This window comes from Dysidea avara, chromosome 7, assembly GCF_963678975.1.
Source record: "Dysidea avara chromosome 7, odDysAvar1.4, whole genome shotgun sequence".
Lineage (NCBI taxonomy): Eukaryota > Metazoa > Porifera > Demospongiae > Dictyoceratida > Dysideidae > Dysidea > Dysidea avara.
Window position 1 is genome coordinate 20,462,472 of NC_089278.1, and position 14,232 is coordinate 20,476,703.

Consider the following 14,232-nt stretch of genomic DNA (forward strand, 5'->3'; position numbering starts at 1 on the left):
AAGCCAATATTAACCTTCCAGGAAGGTAATCTTGTGTTAAGGTAGTTCATTCATGCTGGCTTGAAACATGGGTGAGACAAGTTTCTGAAAACGAAGTGAATATGTTTCCTTGGATAAAAGGATATGGTGTTATATGTAGCTAGAACTAGTCTTACCTGAAGGTCAAATAAAATGGACTGCGATTTTGATAAATTCAAATCTGGTTGTAACTCTCTCAAAATCACGGAAACATTACTGACTGATGGTCGATCAATTGGTGAATCATGTAAACACTGTTTAATGCAGTCTACTAGCTGGCCTCTTTTAATTAAAGCCAAATACTCTTCTCACCTCTCTATTTCAGAATGAGCTAATTTTTTCCTTGTAGTTTTGTCAACGTGTGTTTCATCTTTAGGGGTAGGCCAAACACGAGTTACAGTATGTATCATCACACATCCCAGTGAGAACACATCAACTGGTTTACCATAAGTTTGATTAACTGACAGTGCTTCTGGAGGCATAAAATGGGGTGTTCCTGGAACTTGAGTGTCCTTCTTGGTATGGAGTGGATCAATAACTTTAGCCACCCCTAAATCACCAATTTTTGCTACCAATTGATTTGTCAGTAGAATATTATTGGAGGAGAGGTCTCTGTGTATGATATCTTGAACATGGAGGTATTGTAGACCATGAGAAATGTCATGTAGTATAGACATTCTGTCTTGAAAAGAAACGTCATCTTTTTTGTGTTGTTCCAAATATTGAAATAAACTACAACGCATCTTCTCCATTACAAGCCACGGTAGTTTAACATATTTACTGGGGTAGTAGATACCTAGGAACTGGACTATATTAGGATGGTATAAGCGACTACATTGAATACACTCGTGCAAAAACTTTTCCTTCAATGCTGCTAACCCTTCTTGACCACAAGTGTCTAGTAGTGTGCTATGTACTTCTTTGGCAGCACACAGTGCAAACACTTCTTTTACACAACCATAAGCTCCCTTGCCTATTATCTTGTTAGTACGGCGTTCATCCAGTTGTAGTACTTTGCATTCCTCTTCCATATCCACTAATTTTCACCTGCAATAGAGGAAGTGATTTTGATACAATACCAAACTTGCATGTTTCTTATAGTAAAGTAAATATACTGTATATTACTTAGAAAAACTTCACAAATACATAAAAGCATTACTGGTTTCATTACATTGCAAGATGCATTTTAGTTACTGGCCATGAATCCAATACATATACAAGCACAATGAATCATGGTAGTCTGGTGGTGCCCGCCCCTTCGCATAGAGTAAGGGTCTGGTACACTTAGTATAGTGGAGTTGTACCGGATTACCAAAAACTTGTGCAACCAATCAGAATGCTCCACGTTTAATCAGCGCATCTTTGTTTATGTTACGTCAAAAGAATGAATCAAATTCCCTAACAGTACTGAATGAAACAAAAGGAGTTAGCTAATGAAGAACAAAGAGAGAAAGTGTTATTTCGTGAAGGGTTTTTTCACCTTGCTTGATATGCAAAAAAACCCGGGTTACGCTGTGATTTCCTAGGTAGGGAGACATGTGTATTCTATAAAAGTAGACCAATCCACTTTCGCCTGTGCAAATGCAAAGAAAGTACAATATCTCTGCCACAGTTTTGGGTGAGGCACTTCCGTTAAGACCATTTTCATTACGTCATTACATTCAAATTAAATTCCTCCAGAACAACTCGGTGATACTAAGCGGACCAGACCTTTACTCTATGTGAAGGGGCGAGCATCGCCAGACTAGAATTATGTCTTATGGCACATGTGACCAAGACTTAATTGGTTTAGAAGTCTAGATGTTCTGCACATTCTGAAACAACTATATATATATATATATAAATATAGCTATTTCAGATTTTATATAGTACATAAAAATCATGTACCACTTTACACTTTGATTCTGTATTTCATACTGCCACCTTCATCTGTCACTGCATTCCAGGTATATAAATCCTAAGTTTCTTCAATTACAAACCTTGCTCCCTTATTTGAATTTTTCATGTGTTGTGTAAAACTATTTTCGCAAAATTTAGATCTTTTGCAAAATTTTGGTGTAAGAAATTTTATATTTTTGCATACAAAAAATTACAAAAAAGCAAATTATGGTACTTCTCTTCTATAATATAGCTATGACTCATGATATCAATTGTTAGGCATAGATAATTCACTATATGAACATCACAAGATAGTTCATATTTAATAAGTGAATGTCATGTATTTCACATAATGTACTAGAAGTATGACAGATTCAATCAGTAGAGTAATGTGGAAAATACAGCACACTTGGGTAGATATCATAAAGCTGCTATGAAAGAATGCTAATTTGTTTGACCCCACTCAGAGGACACAGTTATTTACATATGTAACTTTGTTTAACTAATACTAGCTGTTTGTTTTACAAATATTATCTGTACCAAAACAGCCAAGCCATAAAAAAGGATTCCATTTTGGATTTCACATCTTTTTCACCCTATTTTATTTGGAAGCTGCATCTTTTTTTATAGCTTGGTTGTTTTCGTATAGACATCACTTCTTCTTGTATTTTCATACTCCAAAGCTAGCATGTGGCTGACTGCAGCTTCTCTTATTTGTCTACAGAAAAGAGGAAGAGATTAAGAGCTGAAATTTTACTTGTGGATTCCCCAATTCAACTATTTTTGCTTATAAAAACCAGGCGCGTTCCCACAGCTGGCCAAAAGCTGGCTGTGGGTGTGTGCCTGGTTTACTGAATTGTTTTTTGACAAAAGTGTGTAAGATATCAGCTGATGGACCACAGATGCAGAGCGTAACAGAGAGAAGGGAACCTTTTGTGTAAAAAGTGATATAGATTTTAGTTATATTGTATTTATTTCCTACCTGTCAGTTTTTACTAGTCATAGCGCTTCACCCACTAACAGTAGCAGTTGGATGTGGTCATGGTACATACTAACTTGGGACCAGGAAGAACTAAAATCAAAGAGTGTCCTGAATTTCAAGTCAATTTACATACATGCAGAGGAATCAAGACACACGGTAGTGTGTCGTGCGGCCCAAGAAGCCGGCGCGCCACACCGTGAGTATATTGACAGGAAGAACGAAAACGTCATTTTCACACCTTTGTATCTCGGTGATCACTTATCTGATTGGAACCAAATTTACTACACAGTTGCCCGCCAGCCAAGGGAGTCTACATTCCAAATTTGAAGGAAATCGCTCCAGCCATTTCCGAGATACGAGCTGCCAAAGTTTCGTTTTTTTTTCTTCGTTTTTTTTTTCTTCTTCTTCGTCTTTTCGCACACTTGCAAAAATTGCTATAACAAGCAAACGCGTACTCCGATCGCCTTGAAATTTGGCACACAGAAAGGGAGTCCAAAGGCGAATTCTAGCATCAAATTTGGTACAAATCCGATGAATGGTTCAGGAGTTATGACCGATTATTCGTGTAAAACAAGATCGATTTGTTGTCACGCCTACAGGGTAAACCGCTTCATGCAATGAGTTGAAAATTGCTATGTAGATGGAGTAACCATCGTAGGAGTGCCTTTTGGTGGTTTGAAAGGAATCGAGATAAAGACCACGGAGATATGACACAAAACCCAACCTGTGTCACAATTACGCGATCGATTTTTATGAATAAAAAAGTATTAGTTTTCACGCCTACTAGGCAAACCGCTTAGAGCAATGAGCTGAAAATCGGTGTATAGCTGGAATAATCTTCATAGAAAGTCCTTGCAGTAGTACAGAAGAATCGGATTACAAACCACTGAGTTATGATTCGAAAGCCAACTCCGTGTAGCAAATGCGAGATCGAGATACTCTAATAGAACAGTCACCCTAATAGAGCATTCGGCTAATTTATTTACTCCATTATAGAATTTTATTACATCACAAGTTATTCTGTAGGGAGTTCAGCTGCAAACAGTTAATCTTATAGACAGTTCAGCAAGAAGACAGTCACCATATGGAGAGTTAAGCAAATATACCACTATAGAGATTCAGAACATTACAAGTCACACTGAAGAAAGTTCAGCTATAAACAAGTCATGCACTGTGTAGAGAATTCAGCTACAATTAAGTCACTCTATAGAGAATTCAGTTACACAGAATTCAGCTACACACAAGTCACTGTGGAGAGAGTTCAGCTACAAACAAATTACTCTTTAGAGTGATCAACTACAAACAAAACACTTTGCAGGGTGTTCAACTGCAACAAATCAATTACCTTTAGAGCGATCAGCAATGAACAAATTAACACAAATCTACCTGTAGAGACATCAGCTAGAAACAAATCACCCTGAAGAGAGTTCAGCTACAAAAAATCACCCTGTAGAGACATCAGCTAGAAACTAGACACAATGTAAGGAGTTCAACTACAAGCAATCACCCTGTAGAGAGTTCAGCTAAAACAAATCAACCTGCAGAGAGATCAGCTACAAACAAATCACCTTATAGAGAGTTCAGCTACAAACAGATTACCTGTAGAGAGATCGGCTACAAACAAATCAACCTGCAGAGAGATCAGCTATATACACACAAATCAACTTGTAGAGAGATCAGCTACAAACAAATCACCCTGTAGAGAGATCAGCTAGAAACTACACACAAAGTAAGGAGTTCAGCTACAAGCAAATTACCCTGTAGAGAGTTCATCTACAAACAAATCAACCTGTAGAGCAATCAGCTAGAAACAAATCACCCTGAAGAGAGGTCAGCTACAAAAATCACCCTGTAGAGAGATCAGCTAGAAACAAATCACCCTGAAGAGAGGTCAGCTACAAAAAAATCACCCTGTAGAGAGATCAGCTACAAACAAAGTGCCCTGTAGAGAGATCGGCTACAAACAAATCAACCTGCAGAGAGATCAGCTGCACACAAATCAACTTGTAGAGAGTTCAGCTAGAAACTACACACAATGTACGGAGTTCAGCTACAAACAAATCACCCTGTAGAGAGATCAGCTACAAACTAGACACAAAGTAAGGAGTTCAGCTACAAGCAAATTACCCTGTAGAGAGTTCATCTACAAACAAATCAACCTGTAGAGCAATCAGCTAGAAACAAATCACCCTGAAGAGAGGTCAGCTACAAAAAATCACCCTGTAGAGAGATCAGCTAGAAACAAATCACCCTGAAGAGAGGTCAGCTACAAAAAAATCACCCTGTAGAGAGATCAGCTACAAACAAATTGCCCTGTAGAGAGATCGGCTACAAACAAATCAACCTGCAGAGAGATCAGCTGCACACAAATCAACTTGTAGAGAGTTCAGCTACAAACAAATTACCCTGTAGAGAGATCGGCTACAAACAAATCAGCCTGTAGAGAGTTCAGCTAAAACAAATCAACCTGCAGAGAGATCAACTACAAACAAATCACCTTATAGAGAGTTCAGCTACAAACAAATTACCCTATAGAGAGATCGGCTACAAACAAATCAACCTGCAGAGAGATCAGCTACACACAAATCAACTTGTAGAGAGATCAATTACAAACAAATCACCCTGTAGAGAGATCAGCTAGAAACTACACACAATGTAAGGAGTTCAGCTACAAATAAATCACCTTATAGAGAGCTCAGCTACAAACAAATCACTCTGTAGAGAGATCAGCTAGAAACTGGACACAATGTAAGGAGTTCAACTACAAGCAAATCACCCTTTAGTGAGTTCAGCTACAAACAAATCAACCTGCAGTGAGATCACCTACAAAAAAGCACCTTGTACAGAGTTCAGCTACAAACAATTACCCTGTAGAGAGATTGGCTACAAACAAATCAACCAGTAGAAAGATCAGCTACACACAAATCAACTTGTAGAGAGATCAGCTACAAACAAATCACCCTGTAGAGAGATCAGCTAGAAACTAGTCACAATGTAAGGAGTTCAGCTACAAGTAAATCACCCTGTAGAGAGTTCAGCTATAACAAATCAACCTGCAGAGAGATCAGCTACAAATAAATCACTTTATAGACAGTTCAGCTACAAACAAATTACCTTGTAGAGAGATCGGCTGCAAATTAATTAACCTGCAGAGAGATCAGCTACACACAAATCAACTTGTAGAGAGATCAGCTACAAACAAATAACCCTGTAGAGAGATCAGCTAGAAACTAGATACAATGCAAGGAGTTCAGCTACAAGCAAAATCACCCTTTAGTGAGTTCAGCTACAAACAAATCAACCTGCAGTGAGATCACCCACAAAAACGCACTTGTACAGAGTTCAGTTACAAAGAAATCACCCTGTAGAGAGATCAGGTAGAAGAATTCACCTTGTAGAGAGTTCATTTACAAAGAAACCATCATATAGAGAGTTCAGCTACAAAGAAATTACCCCGTAGAGAGTTCAGCTAGAAGAAGTCACCTTGTAAAGAGTTTAGCTACAAAGAAACCATCATGTACAGAGTTCAGCTACAAGGAAACCACCTGTACAGAATTCAACTACAAACAAATCACCCTGTATAGAGATCAGCTAGAAGAAGTTACCTTGTAGATAGTTCAGCTACAACAATTCACCCTGTAGAAAGATCAGCTAGAAGAAGTCACCTTGTAGAGTGTTCAGTTACAAAGAAACCATCATGTAGAGAGTTCAGCTGCAAACAAATCACTCTGTAGAGAGTTCAGCTACAAAGAAACCGCCATGTAGAGAGTTCAGCCTCATACAAACCACCTTGTAGAGAATTCAACTACAACAAATCACCCTGTAGAGAAGAAGTTACCTTGTAGAGAGGTCAGCTACAAAGAAACCACCATGTAGAGAGTTTAGCTGCAAACAATTCACCTGTAGAGAGTTCAGCTAGAAACAAATCACCCCGTAGAGAGATCAACTGGACGAAGTCACCTTGTAGAGAGTTCAGCTACAAAGAAACCATCATGTAGAGAGTTCAGCTGCAAACAAATCACCCTGCAGAGAGTTCAGTTACAAAAAAATCACCCTGTAGAGAGTTCAGCTAGACGAAGTCACCTTATAGAGAGTTCAGCTACAAAGAAACCATCATGTAGAGAGTTCGGCTATAAAGACACCACCATGTAGAGAGTTTAGCTGCAAACAAATCACCTGTTACAGAGAGTTCAGCTACAAAGAAACCATCCTGTATATAGTTCAGCTACATTTCAAGTCACCCAGTAGAGAGATCAGCTGCAAAAAAAATCCTGTGGGGAATAATGAGCATGTAATAAATATACGTATATAATTTGTATAATTACTAATAAAATCAAAAATAATTGAAGTACTAAAATTCTTCTTTAAGTTCTTTTCTTCTTCCTGTGGTAAAGAAAAAAACACATGGGTTAAAAAAGCCCCAAAGCCAGCCATAGGCCGGCTTTGCAGTATACAAATACAAAAAGAAGTGATATCTAATCAAAAACAGCCAAGCTGTAAAAAAAGGTGCGGCCCCCATAAAGGCCATGGTGAAAAAAGATGTGAAATCCAAGGTGGCGGCCAAGAAATGGCTGTGATGGTAGGTTAATGGTTACATTTTAATAACGGCAATTCAGGTGAATTTTGTGCCGCTTGGTCTTGGCACCAAATTCACCTGAATTGTTGTTATTAAAATGTAACCATTAACCTACCATCACAGCCATTTCTTGGCCACCACCTTGGATTTCACATCTTTTTTCACCATGGCCTTTATGGGGGCCGCACCTTTTTTTACAGCTTGGCTGTTTTTGATTAGATTGTATTATCTTGTGTGTTCTTTTTGTAGTTCTCAATTGTCTAGTGCACATGGACTGTAGTAACATCATGGGTGCCATGAATTTTTAGGTCAGTCTACATACTAAGGAATATAGTTACTTATTATCTCAATGTTTTCTGAATTTCCAGAGTCAGGCATATTGCTATGATGGGACCAAACTAATGTCCCAGTCAGTTGCTTATAGTAACATTTTCCTTTTAGGAATATTGTATTTAATGCCTGATTGTTGGTTTTTGCAGGCCATCTGGTCATAACGGTTTACCCACTAGCAGTAGGATGTGATCATGCATAACTTGGGACCATACAGGAACTCAGATCAAGGAGTGTTGTGAATTTCAGGTCAGTTGACGTACAGAGGAATTGTATTATTGTAATTTTTGTAGTTATCAAGTATCAGTACGTAGACTGTAGTGACATCAAGGGTGTCGTGAATTTATAGGTTACGGAATTTCTAGGTTACGTCACTATCCCACTGTATCATCAGAAGTTAATATAAAACAATTAATATGTGATGTTTATTATGTGTACTAATTTATTAACATGCATGATGAAAGTCACAATGTTCATGGAGTGGTACGGTACTGCCCAAGCGTAACATCGCATGCGCAATTTTGCTAAGTAAAAGGCGTGGCAACTGTTTTGCTTGCGATTCTCATGAGAGAAACAGCTGCCACGATGTCTTGCAAGCGAAACAGCTGCCACGCCCCTTAATTAGCAATTTTTAAAATCTCAAGCAAAATTGCGTGTGTGAGAGAGTGCGACATTACGCAAAGGCAGTACTGTATATGCTGTTCAGCTTGTTTGAAGATGACCAGAAGTTTTCATTTACTTAATTCTTTGTAGTGACAAGTCACAAGATTGTAATACACCAAGTGGCGCATGGCACTAAATAGAGTCTACAACGATTTATTCAATTTCCTTAGGGAATTTAGGTTCTTAACACTTTCGCAACTGGTTCATAAGTTATTAGGGTTTGTGTCCACATCGTGTCTTAAAAGTTATTATCCGGGTTAGAGGTTTGATCAAAGAAAATTCATGTAGGAGCAAACCAGAATTAGATAATGGCAGTGCATGCTAGATGGACTGTATAAACACAGGTATATTTACTGGTATAACATGAGGGAAATAAAGCAAAATTTGTCTAGATGTGTGTATTTTATTTAGAGGGATCACAAGAAAAAAAAAAAAGATCTTTTATTACCTAACACAATACAAATCTATTGAGAGATGTTGCATAATCTGGGCTAATATTGTGAAACCATCCCTACACATAAATAACTCACGGTAGTAGCCGCACATCTTTTAGTTGGGTATGCGCTTCGCAGTTTCTTGGCCACGCAACCCATTGCTGTGAGTCTTGATGTGCGTACATATGTTTGTACACCTATTTGTCTTTCTTTCCACACCAATGTGAGAAAAATGGCTTATGCTAAAAGTAGCCTGTACATGAGAAATGAAGGCTGCAAAGAGCCAGTATAAACCTTCCTGGTATGTAAGCTTTCGCTTTGAGGCGGTTTACCTACCGTAACTTGTTGTAATCATCACAATGAACCTGTTGTACTGTATGGATATAGTAAACCTATGTACTACTGCTAATTCATAAATCAGTGTCTTCAAGAGAAAACATGTGTAATCATGACAGTGAACAGCAGTGAGATTGACAATGAGCAGTATTAAGATTGACTATGAAGAATGGATGAGGGTTTAAGATGTCTGTAACCTTGCGGTGGGAACCTTAGTAACTGGTTACAGGGAGGAATAAAAGCAAAAGTAAGACAAAATATACCTCATATTGAGCCACTTATGAAAAACACATTAGACACACTATAAAAACAGTTGAGAAGATACATTTATGTGTAATTTGAAGTTTACAGTGCTTTGTTCAAATAACACTTCTTTGGTAGTGCATAGCAATATAATTACCAAATTACAAAATAATTGATCAATTGTGAAATACAATAAATTACAGTATTTACAAGCTGCATCATAGCATTAATATAAACTAAATTATATACATGGTTGATTAACTGCTTATTTAGCTAGAATGGAATAGTATGGGAGCCCGGTTTTTAGAAGTAGCATAACCTAAAATTATGAAATTATCACATGGACTCTCTCCTGTACAGGTTGGCTTGTTTGTAGCTGAACACTCCACAGAGCGAATTGTTCGTAACTCAATTATCTACAGGGTGATTTGTTGTAGCTGAATCTGTGACTTGTTGTAGCTGGACTCTCTACAGGGTGAATTGTTAGTGGCTGAACTCTCTACTGGGTGACTTGTAGTAGCTGAACTCTTTACAAGGTGACTTGCTTGTAGCTGAACTCTCTACAAGGTGATTTGTTTGTAGCTGAACTCTCCACACAGTGAATTGTTTGTAGCTGAATTCTCTACAGGGTGACTTGTTGTGGCCGAACTCTCTATAGGGTGACTTTTTGTAGCTGAACTCTCTACAGAGTCACTTGATTGTAGCTGAACTCTCTACAAGGTGACTTGGTTGTAGCTGAACTCTCTACAGAGTGGCTGAACTCTCTACAGAGTGACTTCTAATGTAGTTGAATTCTCTACAGGATGAATTGCCTGTGGCCGACCTCTCTACAGGGTGACTTGTTGTAGCTGAATCCTCGACTTGGTTTAAAGCTGAACCCTCCGCAGGATGATTTGTTTGTAGCTGAGTTCTCTACAGGGTCATTTGCTATAGCTGAACTCTCCACAGGGTTGTATGAATTACTCAACATGACAACATCATTAATAACAAACATGATGCTACATGTGCTGTATTTAGAACAGTATTCTACACCTCCCCCTAAGCATTTGGGAGGGTGAAATTTCCTAATTACACATTCACAACTGCTAATTAACAAGAACATTTACAATGGTTATAAAGTCAGTTCCAGATGGGTCTTCAATCAGGCAATTGGGCGGTTGCCTTACTTGAGCAGTGAAGTTCTTGGGTAGTCTGGTCGGCAGGGGAGTCTGGTAATGTAACACAAGTTGGCAGGGAAAGGGGAGCTCTTTTGCATAAAAAATGGCAGTTTCAGGCCAACACCATGCTTTGATGTAATGTTTCCGGTTGGGAAATATCGCTGTGATAATGTCACAAATGTCCCAAAGTTTGGTGCAGGGGATTTTGGACAGCAACATTGGAATTGGAGCCGGTTTCAATTTCTGTAAGGGGATGGGCATGTAGATTGTAGTAAGTGGCAGAGGATTGCTGTGTGGCCTCTGCTTGTTGCTCAGCTGCTTTAGCCTCACATTGCCACTCTTGTGAAAATGAGCATCAATGAGCAGACAGGTAAAGTGTCTTGGACAGGATGTCCATAAAGCTTTTGGGCTGAGGATAACCCATCCTTGCAGTAAGATATATTTCTGTATTGGAGAAGAGCATGACAGAACTTGTTGTAATCAAGATAGCAACTGTTCCAGGTGAAAATAATCTTCTTCATTGATTTGACTGTTGATTCAATCTTTCCATTACTTTATGGGTAGAGAAATCCCCACTGCAGTGCAAACTAGGTGAATTTATGAAAGGTGAATCGTGGTTCACCATTGGACCAAAGAATGTCTGGAATAATATTAGTCCATCTAACATCGAATGTAACATTAAAAACAAGAAAACACTTACTGGTGGCTGGATATAGAAATTTAAAAAAATCGTCAAAACTTGAAATTTTGTCTCACTCACTCACTCACTGCCTGACTACAGTCGCAAGCCTAGCACCCAAACGAAGTAGCACATGGTCTACTTTGGCATGGTATAACAATTATTTTGTGTTCATTGCCAAAGTAGGGATTTCCCACCGAGCTATGCTATAATAGCTACCATTGTTCATCTCTTGTTTCACTACTTTTTATAGCTTGGAACCCTACTTCACTTTTAAATTTATAAGTTTTAATATACTAGTTATACTCAACTGCCAACAGTGTCAAGATCATCTACCTTCAAATAACAAAGAAGCCATTATCCTGACCTCTCATGTGATGGCAGAGTGATCATGAGCCATGAGGTGAATTCAGCAAAGGTCACCTTGCTACTAAACCTGCACTTCTCTGGATTCAGTGCTATGTGTTTGTCTGCACAGCATTGGAGAAACTGTCGGATGTGAGTGGCATGGTCAAGATCATTGTCATCGTAAATGATGATGTCATCAACTACTTGACAGAAACCCATCAGTCCCACAAATGCCTCGCCATAGAACAATCATAATGCTCCAATATTAAACAGATACCATACGGGGCCCACAAGTGCTTGAACTTGTCAAAGGGTGTTATGAAGGTAGTAAGCAGTTGGTTGTCTGGGTATAAAGGGCATTGGCGATAGCGTTTCATGGCATCCAAAACTGTGAAGAACTTAGTCTTACTGGCTGCAATGTTTGCCACTGCTTGCGTTTGGGTGGATGATTGATATTGCATACAAACCAATTAAAGTGTGAGAGGTCAACACACATTTTAATGTGGTCCAGGGGCGTATCTAGCCCAAGCATGATGCCAGGGCAAGCCCATTTACCTGTACACCTAGTCCAGTGAACAACCTGTGTGGGTTCGTACGTGCATTTATCAATTGTTGTTTTCAAGTGCATGGCATGGTTAACTACAGTTATTAACTCTTATCTGTATGTACGTACATAGAATAGCTCATCAGTCTACAATCACTCCATACTGGTCTCTAGCTACAATGCACATATTGATTGTGGGACTGCAGCATCACGTGCCACACAAAAGGATACTTCCAACTCGTAATAAACAATACTACATAACCTAGATTTATTATACTCAGGCTGAGTCGTACTTGTGAGGATCACAAAACTGTCATGACACCAGTTCATCTACTCAGTAGAGGCATCCATTCCCTGTAACTGCCTGCCAACTCTACCACACTATGCTTAGTATCGTCAGCAGTTATTCCCTTCATCATAGATGTATCACAATAAATTCAGGTACTGATTATTCAGCATTAGACCTCTACCTACTGAAATCAAATAGCCAAACAGCTGTCATCTTGAGTATTTTCCACTTTGCGCGATCTATATACAGGCAAAATCCAAACTATCACCACTTCGATGAGAGTACAATGCAATACTCATTTTGAGCGGGCACATCTCCATTTTTTGTCAGATTTAAATATAGTAACACATAATCTACGGGGCTATTATTAGAAGTCAGACTCTTACTTAAACACGCAGTGCTTATTTTCCATGCAAGAATTTGTTGCAAGCATTTGCTACAATCAATGGTACCCTAGGTGATAGAATCGTAATTAATAAATTGTGAACAATGTATTTTCATGCGTGGCTGCCGCGCCAGAAGATTTTCTGATGCCTAGGCAAGGTGAGCAGATGCCTGGGAAAATGCCCAGTTATGTCCGGGTGTAAATACATCACTAATGTGATCTGTGTTCTTTTTTGGAGTGACTATGATTGGGGCACACCATTCAGTTGCAGCTGTGACTGGTGCTATAATGCGCTGGGATTCTAAGAGGTCCAGTTCTGCTTTCAATTTATCTCTACATGCAAGTGGAATGGACCGAGGGGTGTTAATACAGAATGGCTTGACATCATCAGTTAGGGAGAAGTGAAACTGTTCCCCTTTCATGTTCCTAATCTGTCCGCATCAAAGACAGTGGGATATTCTAACACTGCCTGTTGAAGCATAAGGGATGCAGTGACATTGTTAAGAGTAAATGATGACGTGATTTTATGTACTGTCATGGTTGACAAGGGGTTTGGGTAATATGGAGGTAAAATTCAAAGAGCTTTACATGCCTTCTAGGAGAGAATGGTGCCTGAATGTCAGGTATATATGTAGGTCATCATGGTATTCTGTACGACCAAGGCAGAATATGACTGGTAATCTTCTTAATGGAAACATCTTAGCTCCACTGACCGCTTTGGGAATCACTATGGAAGCTAAGAGGGTGTTAACCCATTCATTAAGGGTAGTACTTTTCCAGCTGCTGAGATGTCAGCACCAGAGTCAGGGAAGGCTTTGGTGTTGCTGGAGCCAGTAGCAGAAATGATGTCTAGATTGCTTAATAGTGCAGACAACACTCGCTCTCTGTTCTTCGGTTAAGCCAAGGTTTGGAACGACTGACGGGGTTTCGCGGAAAAAGCATAAGGTGAGTGCTTGTACCTGTTTGGCTGTTGTTTGGTCAGTGAGTCCAGACAAGCTGCGGTAGGAGTCCCACTGTAGCTTCCATGCTGCAAAATCAGATCCACGATCTACCCATAGATCCAACTTCGGGAGGTCTGTCTCCTTGACAGAGGGTGTATGCCACCATACTTTGGCTGATGGGTGGACAGGTCTGGTATAATCGATCAAAGTGACAAGATATACTGGGGAGAAAATGGCAGTAAAAACAACACTGCGAAGAAGTAAAATGTAACCTTTCTGGGTGCCTCTTTCCGGCACCAGGGAACCTCTCAGTGGATAAGAATAGTAATATAGTCTCTCTGAAAGCCAATACTATCTACGGTTCTATAGTAGCTTGCAATGCCATGTATTATGAATTACTAACAACAAACATACATCACATGATGCTAC

At 39.2% G+C, this 14,232-nt stretch overlaps 1 protein-coding gene across 1 annotated transcript; it reads right to left on the minus strand.

Moving 5' to 3' along the window:
- Window positions 1-326: 326 nt before the first annotated feature.
- LOC136261093 (serine/threonine-protein kinase PLK4-like) lies at window positions 327-1,049 on the minus strand. The gene has a single exon (XM_066055060.1). It carries the CDS (start codon window positions 1,047-1,049, stop codon window positions 327-329), a length of 723 nt encoding a protein of 240 aa, XP_065911132.1.
- Between the last annotated feature and the right edge of the window lie 13,183 nt (window positions 1,050-14,232).

Bases quoted from the DNA above. Each gene is read 5' to 3' on its own strand.
- LOC136261093 (XM_066055060.1), bottom strand. From the start codon at position 1,049: ATGGAAGAGGAATGCAAAGTACTACAACTGGATGAACGCCGTACTAAC.